Source organism: Wasmannia auropunctata, unplaced genomic scaffold (genome assembly GCF_000956235.1).
Source record: "Wasmannia auropunctata unplaced genomic scaffold, wasmannia.A_1.0 LD336064.1, whole genome shotgun sequence".
Taxonomy (NCBI): domain Eukaryota; kingdom Metazoa; phylum Arthropoda; class Insecta; order Hymenoptera; family Formicidae; genus Wasmannia; species Wasmannia auropunctata.
The window spans coordinates 380,118-402,973 of record NW_012026826.1 but is presented as its reverse complement, the minus strand read 5'-3'; the positions used below and the strand labels follow the sequence as shown (position 1 = coordinate 402,973).

Here is a 22,856-nt window from a genome sequence, read left to right as displayed (position 1 = left end):
TCTCGCCGAACCAAATTTCCTTTTAGAGCGTAAAAAGGTTGAAAAACAAGACGTACGGTTCTCATTTGGGAGCCAAGCGCTCCCATTTTCCCTTTGTTCGTAATTCCTTTACCAGGAACGCCGGCCCGCGCTTTTCAACGACGGGCATTAAACAAAGATAAAACCGCGACAGTGGGTGGAAAAAAAAAATTCCGACCGGAATTTTTTTGCGTATAATAATGCTGGTTGTGTAAATACAGACGGACGCATTACGCGAAGACGGGCCGAAGGTGACTCGAGCGCGCCGATAAATAACATCGCGATTTAATAATTTCATACACGGTATAGCGACCGTATAATCGCGGTTAGGTCGCTGCTCTTCGCGACATTTAATGCTGCACGTCCTGCATTTATCCGCGCGATGCGTTACAATATAATTTTCGCAGTAAATTCGTTTTCTCTCGCGTAATCGGTCGCTCGTGCATGTAGCGGGCGCTGCGCCGCGCGTAATGACGTTTACATTAAATTCAACATTATTGGAACGCGTAACGCGATATGCGTTAACCCTGTCGCAAAAGAGTCGCCGACGCGTATCATCGCGCTCGACGCGTATAAAACGCGTTCGCGCCCTGAAATGTTACGCCGGCCGAATCAACGATCGACAATCGCTCCTGTCGGTCGCGCCGCCAACGCTCGTCACACTCCGCAAATTGACGCGGAATGCAATCGAGCGCGCGATGACGACACCGCGCCGCGGAAAAACTCTCTGCGGCCGCGACGCCTCGTCCCTGGAAATCATCTCGTTACGCAAATGTGTCATCACGATTCCCGCGAGATTTTAAGCGTGCAAACAAACGTAAACGCGGTAACAAAAACCGCGAGCGCGGGCGCTCTTCCATTGTCTTGCCCGTGTGCAAGAGTCCGGGCATATAGTTGACACACTCTCGGCAAAAGCACTCCAGTTTTTTTTTTTTTTTTTTTTTTTACGTTTTCATTATTATAATGCACTCGCGCGCGATCAAAGTCACGCGGTGACTCTCTTTACTGGTTAATAACGCGACGCGCCGCGGTATTGACAATGCGCCGCTTCCCGCGCGCGCTTTACATACGCGCGCGGGGACGCGTTTCAAATTTAAACGGAATTAGAATTCAGATTTAAAGGAATGGAAATGACAATTCGCAATGAAAACGCGTTTAACAGCCGCAATTATTAATCGTACAAACGTTAAACGATTTCAGCGCGGAGTTCATAATTGTGTATATGTATATATATATATATACAGGGTGTCTCATAATAGGTGTATCACCGTTCATGGATAGGTAGAACGGACTAAACTGAATCGAAAAGTCCTCTACCATTTTGCAAAATTCGCAATCGTAAACGAGACATTAATTTTTGAAGATTGACGAATAAACGCGTATTCATCCGGCCCACCGCTGAATGGAAGTACGTGGCAAGATAAGTAGATTAAACTGAACAAAAAAGTCCTCTACTATTTTGTAAAATTCGCATTTATTAACGAGATATTAAGTTTATTCGCCGATCTTCAAAAATTAATATCTTGTTAACGATTGCAAATTTTGCAAAATGGTAGAGGACTTTTCTGTTTCGTTTAGTCTGTTCTATCTACCCATGAACGATGATACACCTATTATGAAACACCCTGTATAGGTATGCGAAGGGAAGTAGTAATTTTGTTACATCCGACGATGTTAGCGCAGCAAGCGTGACACGTGCGCCTCCTCCTCCCTTCCCCATCCCAACCACGGAAAATTAGTTACAAAGTAATCGCAAACAAGCTTCGGCGACACCGTCAAGAAACGAGGGAAATTGTCCACGCGCGGCCGATGCGCGAAGGTCGCGCGCTATTTCCGGACGATTCTTGCCGTCGTGATGCATGACCGCACCGCGTACTGCAATTAGTCCACGACGTGACAAATAGACGAATGCATAATCCGGCGCGGCGTCCGCCTTTAATCAAACACGACGTGCTCCTACGTGCACATGGACATGGAAACAGCCGATATTAAATCATATTGACGTCCCACTCGATCCCGGCTACCTCACGCGCCACCCGAAGCCCCGTGCCATTATCGCGCGCGCGAGTACCGAATTAATCCTCGCTTTCCGTCGTCTTCAGCACTCCGAAGACATCGATCTCAATTGGATCGAAGACCAACGAGTTCGTAAAGGCGTTATTTAGTTTATTTTAACATTTCCTAAAGAATATACGTTAACGATTCGACACTATATAGTTTCTGTATAATGCCACGGAAAAAAAAGTTGTTGCACTGAGAGAAAAGTTTAGTATGAACAATCAAAATTTTGTTACTAATACCAAAACTATGTGTTGATATGTGACCAACTAAACTAACACGTCGATATTAATTCGTTGAATTTATTGAATAAAATTACCAAAATAATTACATTATTTTGTTGAACTTACTAAAAGAAAACTTATTTTGTAATTGCAACCCAATTTTATATTACTGTGTACAAAATGTGAGTAACCAAATAAAATTGTGTTGTTAAATCAAAAATTATATCAAATTTTGCTTATTTAATTATATATTTTGCTATTTTAACAAAATTTTAGAATAAAACTTGACTTTTGTGAATAATTCTCTGTTTTTGTTACCATTAGTATATCTTTTCTCTCAGTGTGTCATAGCTATCACGGTTTGCTAAAACTGTGTTTGCTGCCGTAACTATAAATTTATAAACTACAGTAAAACAATTTGCTCCTAACACGTAAATAAAGTAGTAAAATATGCATGTATGTGTGTAAGATACTAACTCATGTGCGCGTCATTTGACGCGCGCGTCACGCGTCATTTGAGAAATAAATTAAGTATATACCAAAAGATACAAATAATCGATCCATAGATGTCGATTCGACGTTTATAGACATCGAATCAATGTCGATTCGGTGTCTATAGACGTCAAATCGACGTCTATGGACCGATCATTTCTGCCTGGACAGTGACTTCTATAGCACTGTCGCGTTTGACGCGTTTACAGTTGAATTTATCCAACTGCAGAAGCGTCATCGTATTGTCATGTTCAAAAGTTTGTGTGCAAATGAGGACCTGAGCTCACAAAGATTATAATTGTTTCCGACAAGGAAAGATTGTTATAAATTATGACACGTGACGCGCGCGTTAAATGACGCGTACATGAGTTAGTTATACCTTTAGGATCACATCGTATATGTTTAGCGATATAAAAGTAGTTATCGGAACTAACGATATATAGCCGATTCGTTAAGTCGCGGTACAACCGGACTGAACTACCTAACTGAAATAAGTCTTAAGGTCCATTTCAATGAGAGTAGTAAATCGTACGAATAACCGACTATGATTGATCAATTTCTTACGGCTTACGGTTTACTATTCTCATTGTAAATGGATCTTTATAGCTAACTTTGGTTGGTCAAATTCTTCAACTAAATAATTTAGGTGTTACAGCTAGCAATAAGACATTAGCAATCTATATACATATTACAACTGTATTTTATAGTCACACGCAGTTTTTAGCTGCGGCAGCCTCTTTTTTTCCGTGTCTTAGTTTCCAGCACTGCGCGACTTCGAACATAGGTATTTGTAAGGCGAGCGCATTGTGTTGATATTGGCTAAATTTAGGAGATGAGCGAGGCGATTTAAAGGGCAGTCAGTCAGCGACGAACCGTTAGAGAACGCACAGTGAAAGAAATAGAACGCGTTCAATAGTGATACAGTCCTTTCAATGATAAGCAGCGTGAGTAATAAGATTCGTGCAGAGTATTATTATAAATGTTTATACATCCACGCGGAAAGAAATGACTTAATGTTATCAGCTAAATTTCAGTGCACGGAAAGAACGATTTTGTTGAAAAGTTTAAAAATTTTGCTAAAAACAGAGATCTGAAAATAATTTTTTATTAAATTATCAAAATAATTTGTTGGAATGTTAAAACTGATAAACATTGCTATAAAACGTTTTGATATTTTAGCAATCATTTTAACTTTCGCACAAAAATATTTTGATTATTGAACAAAAATGATTTTCATCTGGATTCAGCAAAAGTGTTCTTTCCGTATAGCTGGTTTGAACTTTTCTGTCATTGCTAAAAGTTATTAAAGATAAAATATATTTGTTACGAGATACAATTTTATTAGCTAAAATAAAAGCGTACTTTAACAGGAGCAGCTAAGAAAGTGGCATATGGAAAAAATGATTTTACTTAAAAATTTAAAAGTTTTGCTGGATATTCCTCAATAGAGAATTAGCTAAACGTCATTTGATTCTAGCAGCAAATATTTTTTGCTGCAGTCCCTAAATTTTAACAACTAATAAATTGAGCTTTGGCAGTAACGAACTTTTTTATTAAATTGGCCAATTAGCGACCTGAGTAATTTTAATTTAATTTAATTAATATTTCTCGCAATATGTTCTTCGCAGTGTTTTAAGATGCTTATTAGCATCAGTATTTAATTTGTGAATTTAATACCCCATCTTCGGTTTTATAATTGTGTTGCAAGTCCAACATTAATAGGCGCGTTTAAATGATTGCGACAATATATTTAGAATTTACATAAAAATAATATTACGCACCTGAAGATCATTGAAGCTCTAATTGTATTAATTTAATTTATTGCGTGTATTTACAAATTAAGTAAATGTACACAAATGGTGGAGGAGTCAGCAATATTGCTGCTACAAGACAAACACAATATAAAAATTGAAAAAAATGAAATGAATGCTTAACTGTAGGTGATAATTAAAAATATTTGTACACCTGTGCATAAACGTAATCACTCCCACTCTTTCTAAAGCACGATCATACATATAAATGAAGCATAGATAAGCAAAAGCGAATTGTATCAAGTTAAAAAGAATTAGAACTTGTAACTAATTTTAACTTGCTCAAGGTCGAAAGTGCGTGTTTTACACACTTGTTCGCGATTCAATGTTTTTAAGAGCACCGATATTCAGTAAACACAGATTACAACTGCAACATTGTAACATTCCATTCTATATTGCAGAAATGTTACTATGCTGCTGCATTATTGCAGTTATATAATACAGATATAATCAGTGTTTGTTACACTAAAAGAAAAATATTTTGTATTTGTGACTATAATTGCATGGTAAAAAAATTATGATTAAGAGCACCATTTTTATAGTTATTATTACTATAATGTTAGTAATAATAATCTTATATGTATAGTCCTACCAAATATGAAAAAATTTTACTGTAAATTATAATAATTTCAAATATTAATATAATAAAATATCAAGATATATGTGAAATAAATGAAATAAATATTTTTATGTAGTAAATGCAACTGCAATTATAGTAAGTGTAACTATTTTCTTAACATTTGCTTACTATTTATATTGTAATAATAACTAAAAAATAAATAAACGAAAAAATAATAATATCAATCATAGTGTATAACTATAATGCATCGTCAAAGCAGCTATAATTTGCATGGTTAAATTGATTATAATTTTATAGTTATCCCCAAAATTTATTATAAATTACGGTTAAATTATGGTTATCTCAACTATATTTTTCTCTCGGTGATACTAATCACGCTTATTAGCGATTAACAGCTTTCATCGTCAAAAAAATCGTTTGACTCTCTGTCTCAACGCTCTTCTGGGAAGCACAACATCTTTTATAAACATATGAGATAAGGAGGAGCGACGATCGCACGATTTGCTTGCGAGATCGCTGCGCATCAGCTGAACAGCTGACTATTTTTGTGATCGTCATGCTTTGATACCGTTATAGGTGCACGTGTGCTCTTCTGGAAATGTGTGATAGTAAAATGTCGGAATATCTGTGTGTGTTCTTGGCACTGGGCGTCAGCGAATTATCGGTTTCTTTTTGCGTCGTTACTTTCGGTCGCTCTCAGCGATAATTCACCTTCATTTGCGCGACGCTATCTCATAGTGCTTAATAATACATTTTTTAATTGTAACATTAGACTGTAAATAACATAATGCGCGTGTTTTCTACCTCGACTTGATGATTCCGTATCTCACGGCTTCATTATTCGAGCTCTTGCTATGTCAAGCCCAAACGAGCAACGCTATATGCACGCTAATTAGTGACAAGTGACAAAGACAAGGTAAGCTCGCGATAATAGAACGTTTTGTGATGTGACAGCGACTCTTTGCGTTTAATTTACGACACATTGCTTTGTCGGAATAACGTGCTGATAGCACTCTTGTGAACTGCATGTTGTCTCTTGTTACTTTTTACATAGATATGCTTTGATTGCCACAGATAGTCAGTCATTGCACTAGATTTCGACTGCAGTATATTGCTCACGTTTATTTCGCGAACGAAAAAATTGTATAAAGATCGATCGCTTTTAAAAGATAGAATATATTATTCGATTATTTGAAAGATCCAAATATATACGGTTGCTCCTCAATCGATTCGTATAGTCGAGATTTTACTGTAAATGTGTGCGTTTGCCATCGTACTAAATGTACGAGATTGGAATAGAAGGAAAGAAAGGAGATCACACGAGGAGGGGATGGCAAAAGATCTGCGATCGGCGGGAATCTGCGGCCAAGTAACACGGCATAACTAATGACGAGGAGATAAACGGCTCGGCAAACGACGCGTAACGAGTGAAGGCGCCGTGGAGATTTCGTGCGGAAACGGACCGGAAACTCTCGGGGGAAACCCCTTGTCAGGAAATTGTTAGGACCTGAACCGCCGGCGGAAGCGGATCCTCCGCCGCGCGGCAACGGAGGTAGTGGTAGTGGTGGCCGTGGCGGAGGTAGTGGTGGCGGTGGCGTTGGCAGTGGCGGCGGCGGTGGCGGTCGACATAGAAAACCAAGAAGAAAACCCACGGGATGCAGTAAGGGCGCCGGTGAAACCCGAATTAGACGGTCGCTTGACTTGAGATAAATAAAGAACGATCGCTTTTCAAGGGCCCCTCCGCGCGGCGTTTCGGGGTTTCGATAAAGCAATCAGCAACGTCATTTAAGATAATTCTCCTCTTGTATAGAAGTATCGACAGATTAGTTAACTTCAAAACTAAATGAAGTAGAACAATGACGATCTCTTAAAATTTAAGAACATTATAACATATCTCTGTACATAATATAATATAAAATATAATATATAATATACAGAGAATTATATGAAAAATTTATAAATTCGCGTCAGATCTCTGAAATTTTTAAAAAGATGCATTATTACGTTTCTCCGACTGTATATTTCTTTTTTTTACTTATAATCCTTTAAGTGTACCTTTTCAAGTTATTATTTTACTTAGTTAGCACTTGCGAGATGGTTGGCATTTCGAGTTTCAAATAACCCGGCGCGATTGTTGACATTGTGAAGTATGTAGTGCCACGGTGGAGAGCTAAAATGCAACGTGTTGAATAATGGAATGGTTACGAGTAACCCGGGTTAAGTTGCTCATCTATAATAATGCGCAGTATGTAGCTAAGCTCCGCCAAAAGCCGCATTACCCCTCGCTTAATAATACGTCACGGTTGATAGAGATCCTTCTGGTGAATAAATGATGTAAAGACGGCGGGGCGAGGACGGAATATTCAATCACTTCCTACGGAAAACGCAGACTTTCCGACTTTTCAGAAACGTATAATGGAAAAAAAAAATATAATTCAATACGGATTAGAATTACGTATAATATATTTTGCTGCGTTTACACTGTTAAATCTATAGTGTCAAACTGAACTTTATTTAGTCGCCACTGCTCCTACTTAATAAATAATTATTTTTAACTAAAACAATGGACACAATGGAAACAGTTCAAATTTAACCCAAATTAGGGTTAAATTTGAACTGTTTTAAATTATTTAACTTCATTGTTTTAGTAAAAAAGAACTATTAAATAAGAGTAATGGCGACTTAAATAAGGTTCAGTTTGACACTATAGATTTAACAGTGTACTTTTTTTGTACGCTTTAATTTCGCCAAGTCAAGTTGACAGTCTTATCAATTCGCATTGGACGGACTGACGTGAATCATACAATATTCGCCCTTGGCGACTTAAGCGATTCACTTGTTTAACAATTATCCTCGTTGAGTATTAATAATTTAGCTATGCATACATTATATAAAAGAAAAAGAACGTGCAGATAACAGAATTAAGTCGATAGATTAGCGGCGAGCTAGCTGCATTCGCTGACGTGCTAATAAAATGATTTAAAGTGCATCGTAGTTAAGTTCGTATACTTTTTCGTGACAAGTTGCTTTTGATAACGCACAAGTCGTTATTAAAATTTATACATTTATGTCCGTGCGTAAACCGCGTTTTATTTTATTAAACTTAAATATCATTTATAATTAAGTGTTTTATATATTATTTAATATTTCTTAAATACTCCTCGCAGAATTTGGAGATTCGGCTTAGTTAAATCTATACGCCAAAATGTGCCAAGGTATATGCTTATGTTGTTGCGTCCATAAACTCCGCTGTATTTAAACAACGCTGTGTAATGTCGCTCGCCACTCGGCATGGTGCTCGTCACTTTCGTAGGAATTAAATGTATCGCGTCAGTATGTGGCGGCCGCGATAACGCTGTGTGTGTAAAGTCGTGCTACATTTCAGTCGTTTTGTACACGTGATGCGCGCAGTATCTCTCGCGACAAATATATGACACAACGTGAATCTCTCGGGCGCTGCACCATGTCGACGCTGCGTCTTCAGCTGGACGGAAGGATTTGGCGATGCGTGTGCCTGCTCGTGCTCCTGCTCGTCCTCGTCGACGGCCTGTTCGTCGAGTCCGAGCCACTTCTCGTCAACACGAAATGGGGCTTCGTCCGCGGCAAGTGGAGCAGGACGGTGCGCAATCGGACAGTCGCGAATTTTCTCGGGATACCGTACGCTCTACCCCCGGTGGGCGATTTGAGATTCAGGGTGCGTAGTCCGAACATGCGGATACCATTTTTTTTTTGCAGGATCGAGAAGTAATGCATTATTTATAACGCCGTTATTATTTTTAGTCACGGACTGGTAATGACTTACTTTTTTTTCTTGTAATTGCAACGGTAACGTAGTGACATTTTTCTCGTTAACGGTAACGAATTTAATAGTTACTTTTATCGTTACTTTTTATATTTTGAACTTATTTGTGACATATTTTTTGTACATTTAATCTTCATAATTTGTTGTTATAGATTACATTCAGTAGATAAAGTAGCTCAGTGAGTATTCAGTGATTTTTTATTACGAGTGATTTCGACTTATTGATAGATCCACTAAAAACCTGAAAGCAAAATCCAATCGTATTAAAAAATCACTAAGCGCTTATCGAATTGCTTATCACGTGTTGAAGTTTATAAACATATTTCTAAAAAACTATTAATAAAATAAAATATACATAAAAAAGTCTATAAAGGCTGCATTTGTAAATTTAACAAAAACCAAAATATTTCATTTACATTTTCAGCATTTTAAAATCTTTTCCTTAAATTTTTGTGATCTTGCGAATTTAAAGTTTTATTAAGGGAATAATAAGTTATATTGCTTTTATTAATATTTTAAAAATATTACAAAAGTAAATTTTTAAGTCTAATTTTGTTTTAACATTAAAGAAGTAACGGAAAAAATGAATCGTTATTTTTTAAGTAACGGTAATAAGTTACTTCTGAGAATAGGTAACTAAGTTAGTAACAGTTCTAATTATAACTTTTTTAATTCGGTAATAAGTTAATTTTAAAAAGCAATTTTCTCAATCCTGGTTTTTTCCTTTAACCTTAGTACACATGATTGGGTCATTCGTGTCCTTTTACTACAATTAGTTATATAAAATTTACATATAATTTTTTTTAATACGCAATGTTACAAATGCTTCCTAAACAAATATATAAATAATTATAAATATATAAATATATGTTTTAAAATATATTTATAGAATCACTTAAAATATGCATCCTTCTTGTGTAAAAGTGATGAAAATTAACGCAAACACGAATGACTCATCGTGTGCGTATAAAACTAGAAAATCATGTATACAAACATTAATAATATCTAACAATTACTCATCACTAGATCTGATTCTTGCAAAAATGTTGGAGACTGATGTTTTTTGAAAATTAAGAGTCAAAGTTATAGCTATTTATATATATATCTCTATGTTTTAACTGACATAAATTCGAACGTTTTAACATATCCGAATGTAGACTTAATTAGCGTGGCTAGATTGTATAATGTTTCGCTAGAGCCCGCAACGATGGAATCGGACGTGGACGACAATTCGTGACGCTACAGTCGACGGGCAAAAATGCATTCAATTTGATGCGAAAAACTCCAAAGTTATTGGCAACGAGGACTGCCTTTATTTGAACATCTTCATTCCCGTGAGTGATGCATTGTGCACAAATATTATCACTAAATATTTATAATAATAAAAAACTGTTAACAGATATTTTCAAATAAAATAATTAACATTGCGCGCTATTTTTGTAGTTCTACTAAAAATTTCAAAGCAAATCGAGAATTAAAATGTTTCAAGAACAAACGCAAACTCAATTAGATCACGAGGTCTAGCGGTTTAATTAAACTTAAACGAATCAAGGTTGCGTTGTCATTGCGACATTTAACTATTTTCACGTTTAAACGTTTAGCGCAATACTTATAAAATATTTCGTGTCATTTATTTGTATATGTAACAATTTTATCACTCTGTAACGTTAGCGAACGTCTTTGTAGTTTCTAGACAATCCGCAGAAATCTGCGAACCTGTCGGTTTTAGTCTTCGTGCACGGGGGTGCATTTAAGTCAGGAAGTAGCGACAGCGAACTGCTCGCGCCGGATTATTTGTTGGATCAGGATGTAATTCTCGTCACGTTGAATTATCGACTTTCTGCTTTAGGTGAGGAAGAAAGAATTGTCGAACGTATCGCTGTCAGCGATATGTCGATTTCTTCATTACAATAATGCGCTGGACGCGCGTATCGCAAATTGAAGCGTATTGACGTGAATGAGACAGGTCTTATTACTACGATATGCAATATATTACTGCAATATAACGCGACTACGAGTTCGAATTATTTAAGGTGCGGTCTAGATCATATATCGTGCCGATCTTCTTCAGAAAGTTTCGGCTCCTTTGAAGAAGCTCAGCTCAAAGCTCGGCTTGAGGTTCAACTCGAAGTTCGGCTCGATACCTAATCTGGACGCACCTTTAAGGAGGATCCACATTGTCAAACTAAACCTTGAGCCGAATTGCGAACCGAACTTCATCACAAGGTTCGATTCGATAATGTGGACACAAAACTCGGCTCGAGGTTCAGCTCGCTAATGTGAATCCTCTTTTAGGATTTTTTAGCACAATGAACCAAGTGTCGCCGGGTAATTACGCCATTAAGGATGTAAAGATGGCCCTCGAATGGGTGCAAGAGAATATCCACAAATTCGAGGGGAATCCCAAGTCGGTGACCCTTATGGGGCAGAGTGCCGGTGCAACGGTGACTCATATTCTCGCTCTCTCAAGGAAGACCGAGGGACTCTTTCACAGATACATTCTGCACAGCGGCACCGCCCTAAACTCATACAGTGTTCACCCTCCGAAAAGGTACAGACAAGTATGTCTGAAATTGGCGAATCTTGCCGGCTGCCTGAAGAAAGATAACATAACCGCGTCGAACGAAACGACCACCGGCAAACCGAAAGTAGAAGATAATACTTCACATCCGGCTTATAATGTGAAGGACGACGAAGAGATAGTGAAATGCATGAGGACGGTCGATGCGAGGAGATTAGCAACGTTGACGCAGTATTTCGTAAGTGCCGTCGATGTAGAGTTGTAGAAATGTTGGCACTGGCGTTTTTAGTTTTTGCATTACTTTGCGCTAGTCTATTTGGAGAGGTCATCCGTGGTGCGTCTTTGGTCCCACATTGGAGAACAACTCGAAGGACGCTATCCTGACGATGCATCCGTTGAAAATAATGAAGCGCGGACTGTTTCGCGATATACCGACGATAATGCAATTCGTGAAGGACGAGGGCTTAGCGAAATCATTCGGTAATTTTCCGTTAGTTACTTGTAATAAATAAATAAATTAACAATAAGTAAAGTTGTCGCACAAATTAATTATACTACGTCAGATGATTTTCCCGGGTGGAAGAAATGTAGTTTGCAATTCATGTTATTACATTAATTAACCTTAAATAAGATTAAAAGTCTCATTTTGCAGAGCGAATATCAGTTGCTTGTTATTCTAACGAGGAAATTATTTCTAAATTTTTAACTAAATTTCGACGCGATGAAAAAAATAACTCGATGATATTCACATCCATTCATATTCGTTTCAGAAATATTCACAAATCCCGATGTCGAAGACGAACTAAGAAAGCATTTCGAAGAATATTTGCCTTACTTGCTAGAATACCACGAATTGGCTTTCAACACTAGCCTTTTCGCTTCTATGGTAAAGGATTTTTATTTCAACGGCAATGTGACGTTGGGTTTCGGGCATAACTTGACGGAGGTAATCCTAGTTCAAGAGTGAATACGTGAGTAACGTATGACAATTCGCGTTTGATAACGAGATTATTTCTCTAGATGTTGACTGATGCCATTATAGCATGGCCGCAGTTCCTAGTTGCACAATATCAATCGAAACTAGGAAAATCCAGCATTTACTTTTCCGTCTTCGCGTACGAAGGCACGTTTTCGTCCACCTTCGGTTCGGGTATCCCGGTTTATTATGGTACGTCATCCGACTTTCGGTTAAAAAGTTTGTGTAATTTGCATAAATGTGTCAAATTAAGTTCAACACATTTTATTTGTCCCAAATGGTCCACCCAAATTGTTGTATTAATTTAATTTAACACAAGATAAAATGTTAGAAAAAAATACTAATATTACGCAAAAAATTAAAAGAAAAGTGCAACATTTTGATACAATTTGGGAACAAATTGTGAAAGCATATTTTTAATATTTTAATTTTCAGTAAAATTAAGATTTATAATATATTAAATTAATACGTACATTTCATTCATTTTTATTAGAATTTTAAAATTACATTATTTTTATATTATTATCCACTTACTCATAAATTGTGTTATTTTAACAAGAGAAATATTAAGAAAAATATTATTACAAAATATTTAAATAATACAGTCACATAAATTGAGTATATTAAAAATTCGACACAAAAAGTTTTAACAAGGACTGGTTTTAATGCAAATACAAAATGTTTTTTACTGCAGTATAACGTTAATTAAGTTGAGAACTCTTAATAAAGTACGTGCGTATGTGGAATTTCTCTGAACTTTATTTCTTAAATTTTGTCTTTTATCTCTCGTCAGATATAAATAATTAGAAGTATTGATTTCAGCATAACAATATTTTTCTTTCTTGTTCTGTGTTTCCAAATACTTTAAATGTAACCAATAATAATTATGTTGAAAAAGCCTTATTCAAAGAGCAAATATGAAAGGTTGGATCCTTCATAAATTATTCGACTGTCTTGCACAGCCGAAAATTAAACATCCTCAAGGCACTTATGTGAATTTAAATGAATAATCTATTCCCCCAGGTGTTACGCATGGCGACGATTTAAACTACATATTTCCTATATTGAATAATATGTATAAGAATATGTTACTGCACAATACGGAGCGTGATATTACTATGATTAACATCGTGACAGAGATGTGGGCAAATTTCGTGAAAAACGGGTAAGTAAAATTAATAGCATTAATTATTATTGTAATATTATAACTCGATTATTATTATTCTTATTACGAAAGACATAACGTTCAATCTTTTAACGCGCACAAATCTAAGCATTAGCGTTATCGAGAAAATCTGGTACAGCGCGAACGGATCCCCAAATATTAGGTAATTATTTCGATTGTAATTTTTCAAAAGTGAAAATTTCTCGAGCGTGTCATATTCCATTTCCATTCCATTTCCGACGGCATCACCGTCGCCGATGATCCGATTCATCCATTCGGAGCCGATAGGAATACTAAATCGCTAGGAAATTCGGTCCTATATGCATCGCGACCGGATGTTCTTATGCCGATCGTAATGTTTATTACATATGTACAGAATCCCGAAAGCGTGGGCGATTCCCACGTGGCCCGACTACCGCGATCATCATCAGTTCATGAGATTCGGGATTGACAGATTGCCGGAAACTGTGGTGCAAGCCGATTTCCTGTCCGACAGAATGGAATTCTGGGAGAAGCTGATGATCAATGAGTTCCCGGGATCGACGACTGATGTGTTTGTCAGCGAACCACCGGTAGTTACAGTTACCAATGATGCTAATGCGATCGATCGTATAAGGTTAACAATTCAGCTTGCATCATTAGCAATAATTCTCACGTGCATATGAACGAAATTATATCTCTATATACGCCCGACGATAAACTGCGCGGCGCGTAAACACGATGAATCGCATAAGCTATAAACCGATATCGGGCAATTATTTCCGCGCATCTTGTCACGTATACATTATTATTATTTAAACGATTTTTCCACTCGGGCGATTCGAACCAAAGTTCAAATTATACGTCAAAACTGCCCGCGGTGTATTAATGCAAAGAGAAAAATAACGCGAGTATAAATGAAGCGTTTTTATACGTGAATTATAAAAATATTTATTGTTAAATACATTCTCGTTGTTAGTTGATAAAATATTATATTATTAAGAGCGCCAAACGTGTATACACGTAGAGCGAATACAGGATGGACGCATCGCAGCAAGATGGAACACGTACGATTCGTTTTTTTTTTGTACTTCAAGACATATTCGAAGTTCGATGCACCTTCTGGAAGCTACTTTTACCGGCGCCGATAAAAAGTAACGATGATAATAAACACGGGGGGCGAAGCTGTGTTTCGTTTACTACCTGACTACCTTATCTCTCTCGCGGCGCGAGAACGATACAGTTGTTAATAGCATCGATAAAGTTTCGAAAGATAACTGGAAAGTTTCGAATTCAACTATGTAAATAAGTGCTCGGGAGCGAGCTCACGCTTGCCGGTGTCCCGGTTGAAATATTTTTAATTAATTATGCGCGTTGTATTTAAATAACGTACCTACGTATAAAATTGTATTTTAATACGTTGAAAATACATGTATTGTTTTCTCCGTTTTTCACCGCATCTACATATTTTTATTGTGGCCGTTCACACGAGCGAGCGTAGAATCATGCACTGGAAGACATCACCGACCCGCCCCTGAGAGTCATTCGCGTTTTCCGCCCGCGCAATTACAGCCGAAATTAATGTCATCAAAAAAGTCCCCGACGGGGGGGGGTGGGGGTGGTCGGGGCTGGGTGTGCGCCGCGGCGGCGGCAGCTGTCGCATTAAAGGGAGCCTAATAAACGAAAGGCATAATGAAATTCGTTGGGAATTAAGTTCGCCACGCGACGAGTTAACGCGCATATAAAATATGCAGCTCCCAGTTTTCCCAGGGAAAACGTGGGCGCGCGAGTGCGCTCGGGGAAATTAATCATCCGCCCTAGGCAACCGCTGTTTGTCTTCTTTCCGTTTTCCATCCGTTTCCGGATGTATCGCGGGAGAGGAGTCAGTGGAGCCGCGCCGCGCCGCGAAGGCGGGCGAGCGAATGAGAGAGAGAGAGAGAGAGAGAGAGAGAGAGAGAGAGAGGGAGAGCGAGAGCCGTGAACGGCGGTACGAGAGAGGGAAAGAGAGACGGCAGACGTCCTCTCTCGAGCAATGATTATGCAACGACGATGAAACGAAGACAAACACCGTGCCCGTCGCCATCTCGGAGTACCGCCGGCGAGAGACCGCATATCGCCCTGCCTCTCCTAAGGATGAAAAGTGCTAACAGCCATGTAAATCCGCGAGATCTGTGGGACTCTGCGCGGATTATCGCAGCGGCTTTCGTCTTCCGCAAATCTCACCGCAGTGACGCAGCGAGATAAGTACGACTGTCGTCGACGCGTTCGGATGGCATTCGCCGGTCGCGTAACTCACGCGCTCTCATTTGACACACGAACAATTAATACGTCGTGCAAATCGTGCACGTTGTTAATTTTATTGACGCTAACTGGCGTTTTTCAAGCGTTCATTATCCGCGTGTCACGTTTTCGCGAAAGTTCGAATAGCGAGCGCGAAATTCACGAGGGGGGGGGGGGAGAGGAGGGAAGAGGAAAGAGAATGTTTTGGTAATCAAGTGCGAATAACAAGCCGGGAATGTTATATATTAAATTTCAGCCGGACAATGTCGTTCCGGCAATATTTCGTTATTACAAGAGCGACGCGGCGCGACGCGCCGACGCGCTCGTCTTTCCCGCGTCAGCCACCTTATTCAAATGCCACATATTTTCATCAACGTTCGCGCAAATATTTACTGGCGCGCGCCCGTATCTCTTATATATCCAAGGCAACGGAAATGCAAACACGAAGGCTCTCGGCCGTCGATACAGAGAGAAAGAGAGAGGTAGGAAACTAATTAAAAATGCGCCTCTCCGCGCGCACGTCGAGATCGCGAACGACCAATTAATAGAATCGTATATCGTGTCGACGTCAGCGATTGGCGGCTCCACGGTTCGCGTTCCACGGTTACTGTATATACACGATAAAATTAAAACGTCGTCGGGAAACGAATGTTTGTTAGTGGCTTTACGTTTATGTGATTTAAGGACGTATTGGCTGTACAATTTCAACAAAAAGTGACGCGTATTGAGATGCAAAATCAATTTTTGCATTTTTTATAACACGTATTTGGACTCCACAAGATCACTATTGGCTTTAACTGCATAAAATTAAACTAATAAAATATTTTTGATAACCTTTATTAAGAATTTACATACTGTTCATGTATTTTTTATAGTTTCGCCATTAAAAATGGATATATCTATTAAAAATATATCTTTCCTGGAATTCCTGGCTGAGAACATGGGGTGATATTTTTTCGCAATAAATTTTTTTACAGATTCGTCGAAATTGGTTCGTATAGATGCAGACTAGCATTTATTTGACGTCGCGGGGGAGGGGGGGATTTATTAGATGCAAGTTAGCATCAAGTTCTTAATACGTGATAATACGATCCTGTTTCAAACATGGGGGGTTGCGTTGAATCCGGAAAGTAACGGCACGCAGTTTAGTCGAAGCTAGAATACGTATGTAAAATCACATAATAAAATTGTAGCACCAACATCCTGATATAACCGTTGCATTGGCCCATCTTATTCATTGTGTTTAATACATACGATTACTAGATATATATATTAAAAAAATATTTTTTTATTTTTCTTATGTCCAAAATGGCAGTGCACTGGCCTACACTTGCAAAATTCTTTTTTTTTTATCGGTGTACAGGATTCCAGGTACATGGTTTGATCGTGAACAAAACACAAAGAATTTTCATTGTCTACATATTAAAGACTAATGAAGTACATAGGGCTTTTTTCAAAATATTGATTTTTCTCAAAATGGCAGATTTTAAGAAAAACTTGTACTGGCAAAAAATACACATTTTTCATAAAATAGCTGCCATTTTGAGAAAAATCAATATTTTAAAAAACCCCTACGTACTTCATTAGTCTTTAATATGTAGTGAATGTAATGTATGTGAGTGTATGTAATGAAAATTCTTTGTATTTTGTTTAAGGTCCAATCATGTGTCTGGAATCTTGTACACCGATTTGAAGATAAAAAAAAAAGGATTCCGCAAGTAGGCCAGTGCGCCGCCACTTTGGACATAAAATAAAAATTAATTTTTTTTGCTTTCTTATATATATACAATAATGTCCTCTAAGTAGATTTTTAATAAAGTTATCCATTTACTCACAAAAAATCCCAAACTTAGGTATCTTTTAAGACCTCAAAGGTGGCCTAACCCCTTGCGCACTAAGTACTGTACCGCACTCTGATTTGACTTTTTACATATTTACGATTTTTATTTTAATATCGACAGCCCTCACTGTTTTCTATTTTAAAGATAGATTTCGTTGGAATAGTAAAATTATTCAAAACACTAACAGAGGTTAATAAAAGAGTGATTAAGTTACAACTGCTTAGTTTCTAATTAATATCTTTGTAACAAGCTAGCAAACTGCACGTTTTCTCTCTTCTAAATTGTTTCTAAGATGTTTAGCCAAGTAGTTAAAAAAATTTTAAGAACCTGTCATCGTTTTCCATGCAATACAAGCTAATATAATCTTAAAAGCGATTCGAGCGCAATTCTGACCCCTGTTTTCCGTCAATCTTCTCGGCGCTCGGCTTTAAGTCGGTTGATTTGTAATTTGGCATTTAATTCCGCCCGAAGCGCGGAACTAATTAACGGGCAGGACAAAGCTGCGGGAACCGCTAAGCGACTGAATTCCTATCGTTTTAACCTACACCGTGACCGGCGCCAATTGAAATGACGTGCAAAGATAATATTGTTACACCTTGGGCTGGAAGGTAGCGAAACTAAAAGCTATTAAAGTCACGTATGCAGAAACGCCATGTAGAAACGTCAACTTTTACAACACCCGCGAGCGTTAACTTTTGCACGAAGTGGGCGAATTAAAAATAGAAAGAGACAGCACGAGAAAAAAAGAAAGAGAGGAGGGGGAGGACTTATTTATGTGAAACCGAACGCTCTCACAATTTAACAGAAAATAAATTTCCTTCTTTCGTAATTCGCTTAGTACATTTGGCGGACAAGTGTATAACGGAGTGACGTATAACTCGCATTGTGAAATAATTTGGCCAACAACGGCGCTCCGTATCCGAAATGGGATTCCGTTGCGCGTATTACACCGAGACAGTGTCCTTTATAAGTTCGAGACAGTCGATGCTTAATCCACTTTCCTCATTGCTAATGAATAGAGTTCCGCTAACGGCGTTCGCGACTGCGGAGCCGTGCCGTTTCGTGGCTTCGGAATTAGATTCGAAATACCTCGCGCTAATGCGATATTCAAAATCCGCGGATCTATCGCGCGCGCAATGAGAGTCTCGCGCAAGTATCGCATTTATCGAAACATGAACGTACGTCTGATGTATAACAGGTACTGATAAATTTAATAAGTAGGAGTTCAGTAATTCTCGCTCCTCGCCCAACTCTCTCTCTCTCTCTCTCTCTCTCTCTCTCTCTCTCTCTCTCTCTCTCTCTCTATTTCAATTTTAGATGTTTTATTTTTATTTTGTCTATTTCTTTAATTTTTCATCTTATGTTGCATTATACATTCTTTATTGTACTCAATGTCTGTATATTTACTCTTCTCATTTTCTCTGCTATTTTATTCTGCTTTGCGTTACTATCTTTTTACTTTGTGTCCATTATTTTCTCTTAATTTCTTCTCATTTTGTAAATATATTCCTAAGGGACTTGCCCTAGAATAGTAACAAATGCTTTATCTACGTACCGCTACCTCTCGTTCTTCCGTTTTCATTTTATTCCGACATGAATATAAATTATCTTACGAAAAGTACCGGCCGATATGCACACTCCCCTTTCCGTAGAAACATTTTTTTTTTCCACCGTTCACGTCGAGGCCGTAAGTAGAATTTACCAGGCAGTTGATCTGTTTATCCATGTTAAAAGGCGCCATTGTTCACAAGCGGAACAGGACGAGAACGCTATTATCTCGAGCCCGAATTATCTCCAGCGGACACACACACACACACACACACACACACACACACTGCACTTTTCCAGCGCGCGTCCCAGCGTCGAGCTTAAAATTGTAATTTCAGCCTTTGTCGCGGTCTCCGACGACAATACTTAGGGAAACGCGCGCGGCCCACACGAGCGCATTTCCAGTCTGTTTTTGCGCTCGCGGACACGTGCGTATGGGGAAAAAAACGCGCTTTGACGTGAAAAATGCACTACCGTTTGAGGCAAAGGGCGTTGCGCGAGCGAAACGCAGGAGGATTCCAACGTGGAAACGGGTAAGGGGGTGGGGGGGCGGGGGCGAAGAGAAAAACGGACACGCGGGAGAACGGGCGGACAGCGCGGAATGTATTTTTTTTTTTTTCCAGAGAGCTCGCCGGAGAAATCGTGAGAAGGACCCCCCGGCACGTGAACGAAGAATTAAAAATAAACGCGCCGGGCGATCCTCGGGCTCGTTCGAAGCGCAGGGATCGGTTCACGGTTGACGATGGGTGTTTAGACGATTTACATTTCTTTCTCGTCTCTTGCCGGTCAGGCGAACCGTGGTACGTTCGCCTTGAAGCGAATGCCGGCGATAAAGGGGGATCGCCGGGGAAACCAGCCGTTGATTGACGATTTGCATAGGCAAATAAGCCCCCAAAGAGACCAGCGGAGACCGTTACCGCCACCGCCGCCGCCGCTACTATTTGCGCGGCGGCCGAGTGATTGTTTTCGGAGCGGAAAGGGTGGTTCGGCGCGCGCGAGAGGAGAAGCGTGTAGATGCAGCCTTCGAATTCATTGGAATTCGAGTCAACCAACCGAAGTGTCAATTTCCTGCAAAACCAAACGTTTGCCGACGCTGGAGAACTTTGGACTCGTCGACGCGGTGTCTAATTTAGGATATCCGCATTTATATATGTATCGCACAAACGGTAATTAGAATACGGAAGAATCTTCGTATGAATAAGTAAGTCCTCTGATATGCGCCAATTTGAAAATAAAATAAAAAAAGAAAGTAAAGTCAAAAGAAGCGTTTGAAAAAATGGATTTTGTGTTCCATATGTCGTTTAATTAATTCGTAAAGGGACTTTTGAAATTTTACAATTCAACTAACAATAAGTCGTATTATGTAAAAAAATAATTTGTCTACGTGTGATTTAATGCTTTCGAATTCATTGGAGTTCGAGTCGACCAGCCGAAGTGTAAATTTCATGCAAAACCAGACATTTATCGGCACTGGGAAACTTTAAATGCATCAATGCAGTCTAATTTTAAAAATATCCGCACTTATATGTATCGCAAGCCATAATTAGCATTCGAAAGAATTTTTGTATGAATAAATAAGTCCTCTGATAAGTGTGAGTTCAAAATTAAAGATTAGCAGTTAACACTGCAGGAATCAAAAGAAGCGTTTAAAAAAAAAAAGATTTCGCGCTTAATACGTGGTTTAGCTAATCCATAAAGCAATCGATATTGCAATTCAATTTACGTCATATTATCATGTAAAATATAATTTTTCTATGTAATGCTTTCGAATTCATTAGAGTACAAATTGAAGTGTCAATTTCCTGCAAAACAGAACATTTTTGTTGATGCTGAAGAACTTTGGACTCGTCGACGCAGTGTCTAATTTCAAAAATATCCGCATTATTGCATTAATTATATGTATCGCAAGGCATAGATAAAATTCAAGAGAATTTTTGTATGAATAAATAAGTCCCCTCTGATAAGCGCCAGTTTAAAAATAAAGCACTGTAGGATCAAAAGAAGCGTTTGAGAAAAATTTAGATTTCGCGCTCAATGCATTGTTCAGTTATAATTCATAAAGCAGCCTTTGAACTTTCGCAATTCAACTTACACCGTATTATCATGTAAAAAAAATAATTTTTCTACGTGATTCAACGCTCTGTTCGTGCTACTCAACTCAGGTTTCCGGCTCGCGCGGTAACGACGATGGAAAACGTCCTATAGATTCCGCGGCTCGAAAATACGCGGGGAATTCGCCTTTTCACAAGATGCAAATCGTCGAGCGTCGCGAATCGCGATACCGGCGTGTCGCGTGGCAGCATCAGCTGGTCGATGTCGCGCTAGCACAATACGTTTAATGCGACATATTGTTCGCCGCTACAAAAATTGCCCCTCGTTACACGCTCGACAATAGGAAGCCCGCACGCTCTATCGTTCTTCATGATATCGTCGGTGCCTGTATATATAGCGACTGTCGATATATGTACGAAGGCAGTCAATCGGGAAAAATCGGAAGAAAAGTATAGAACTCTGACGAGTTTATTCATCCCGTCGCGCTGGTTCTTCACGAAATAAATAAAGATTTAATGAAAAATCAATAAGCACATGTAAAAAAAGATTAAAAATTAATTAATAACAATCAATGTTACATCGTCGGGCTGCGTGTATACAAGTAAAATTATTTCAAGAATAATTGATATTTACATTGGACAATGCAATTATCAATTATTCTTGATTATAATTTTACTTGTTCTCACTTAATTAAAGAATAAGTTTTCATGGCAAGACCGTCTTCCGAGAGGAATAACGATCGAATAAAAATCCGATGTTTCTGGTCGGATTTGAACCCGCGGATCTTCGGGTACAATAAGCAGACGCACAGCTTTCTGCGCTACAATCGCTACTTATTTACAATTTACAGATATACGGGATCTATAGATTCAACGCCGGTTCCGAACGGCCTAATCAGAAGAGTTTTCATGGCAATATACTCTTAGTGCTTTGCCATTGCCTTCCGAGAGGTAGCGAATAAAAATCCGATATTTCTTATAGTCGGATTTAAATCCGTGTCTTCGGCACAGAAAGCAGACGCACAACTCTTTGAGCCACAATCGCTACTTTTCTTCAAAATTGTAGAGCGCATAGAGTGCTTTCCATTCAGTGACACAAGTGTTATTTTTTACTCACTAAATGCCAAGAAGGATAGAATGACGTTTGTGTTGACTTGTGTCACTAAATGGAAAGCACCTATGCGTCCGCTATAGTAAGTAACAACAAGTAACAACTCCACAAATACTTATATGTATAAAAAGATCAATAAAATGATCTTGACTGAATGACATACGATACTAGAGACATAATATGTGTTTACGATATGCAGAAATGGAAATCAACTATAGAGAAAAGGCACGGCAAGAGCTTCTCTCTTATTTGACATTCCTGTTCAAACGTTAAATAGATATCAAGCCTGTTTTTTATAGCTGAACTGCTGCACAGTTTATCTTTCTCTTTCTACATTGGAAGAAGAAAGATAAACTCTGAACTAGTGTAGCCAGCTATAAAAAACAGACCTATCGTTTG

At 38.5% G+C, this 22,856-nt stretch overlaps 1 protein-coding gene across 4 annotated transcripts; it reads left to right on the top strand.

Annotated features, from left to right (window-relative positions):
* The first annotated feature begins 1,953 nt into the window (after nt 1-1,953).
* LOC105450257 (esterase FE4-like) lies at nt 1,954-17,722 on the top strand. 4 transcript variants are annotated; one of them, XM_011690013.1, is made up of 11 exons: nt 1,954-2,162; nt 8,569-8,877; nt 10,182-10,319; nt 10,672-10,834; nt 11,281-11,744; nt 11,818-11,986; nt 12,277-12,452; nt 12,527-12,674; nt 13,506-13,647; nt 14,024-14,219; nt 17,562-17,722. In XM_011690013.1, exons 2-11 carry the CDS (start codon nt 8,614-8,616, stop codon nt 17,658-17,660), a joined length of 1,959 nt encoding a protein of 652 aa, XP_011688315.1. In that variant the 5' UTR covers nt 1,954-2,162; nt 8,569-8,613; the 3' UTR covers nt 17,661-17,722. The 4 variants fall into 4 exon arrangements, with proteins under 4 accessions (XP_011688315.1, XP_011688311.1, XP_011688313.1 ...); XM_011690009.1 differs by lacking the exon at nt 1,954-2,162 and adding an exon at nt 3,438-3,736; XM_011690011.1 differs by lacking the exons at nt 1,954-2,162; nt 17,562-17,722 and adding exons at nt 3,443-3,736; nt 14,630-15,080.
* Nucleotides 17,723-22,856: the final 5,134 nt, after the last annotated feature.

Excerpts from the sequence above, each read along its gene's own strand:
- LOC105450257 (XM_011690009.1), top strand. Across the intron at positions 8,878-10,181 it reads TGGGCGATTTGAGATTCAGG|AGCCCGCAACGATGGAATCG; the intron begins GTGCGTAGTCCG and ends ATGTTTCGCTAG. Across the intron at positions 11,987-12,276 it reads GGGCTTAGCGAAATCATTCG|AAATATTCACAAATCCCGAT; the intron begins GTAATTTTCCGT and ends TATTCGTTTCAG.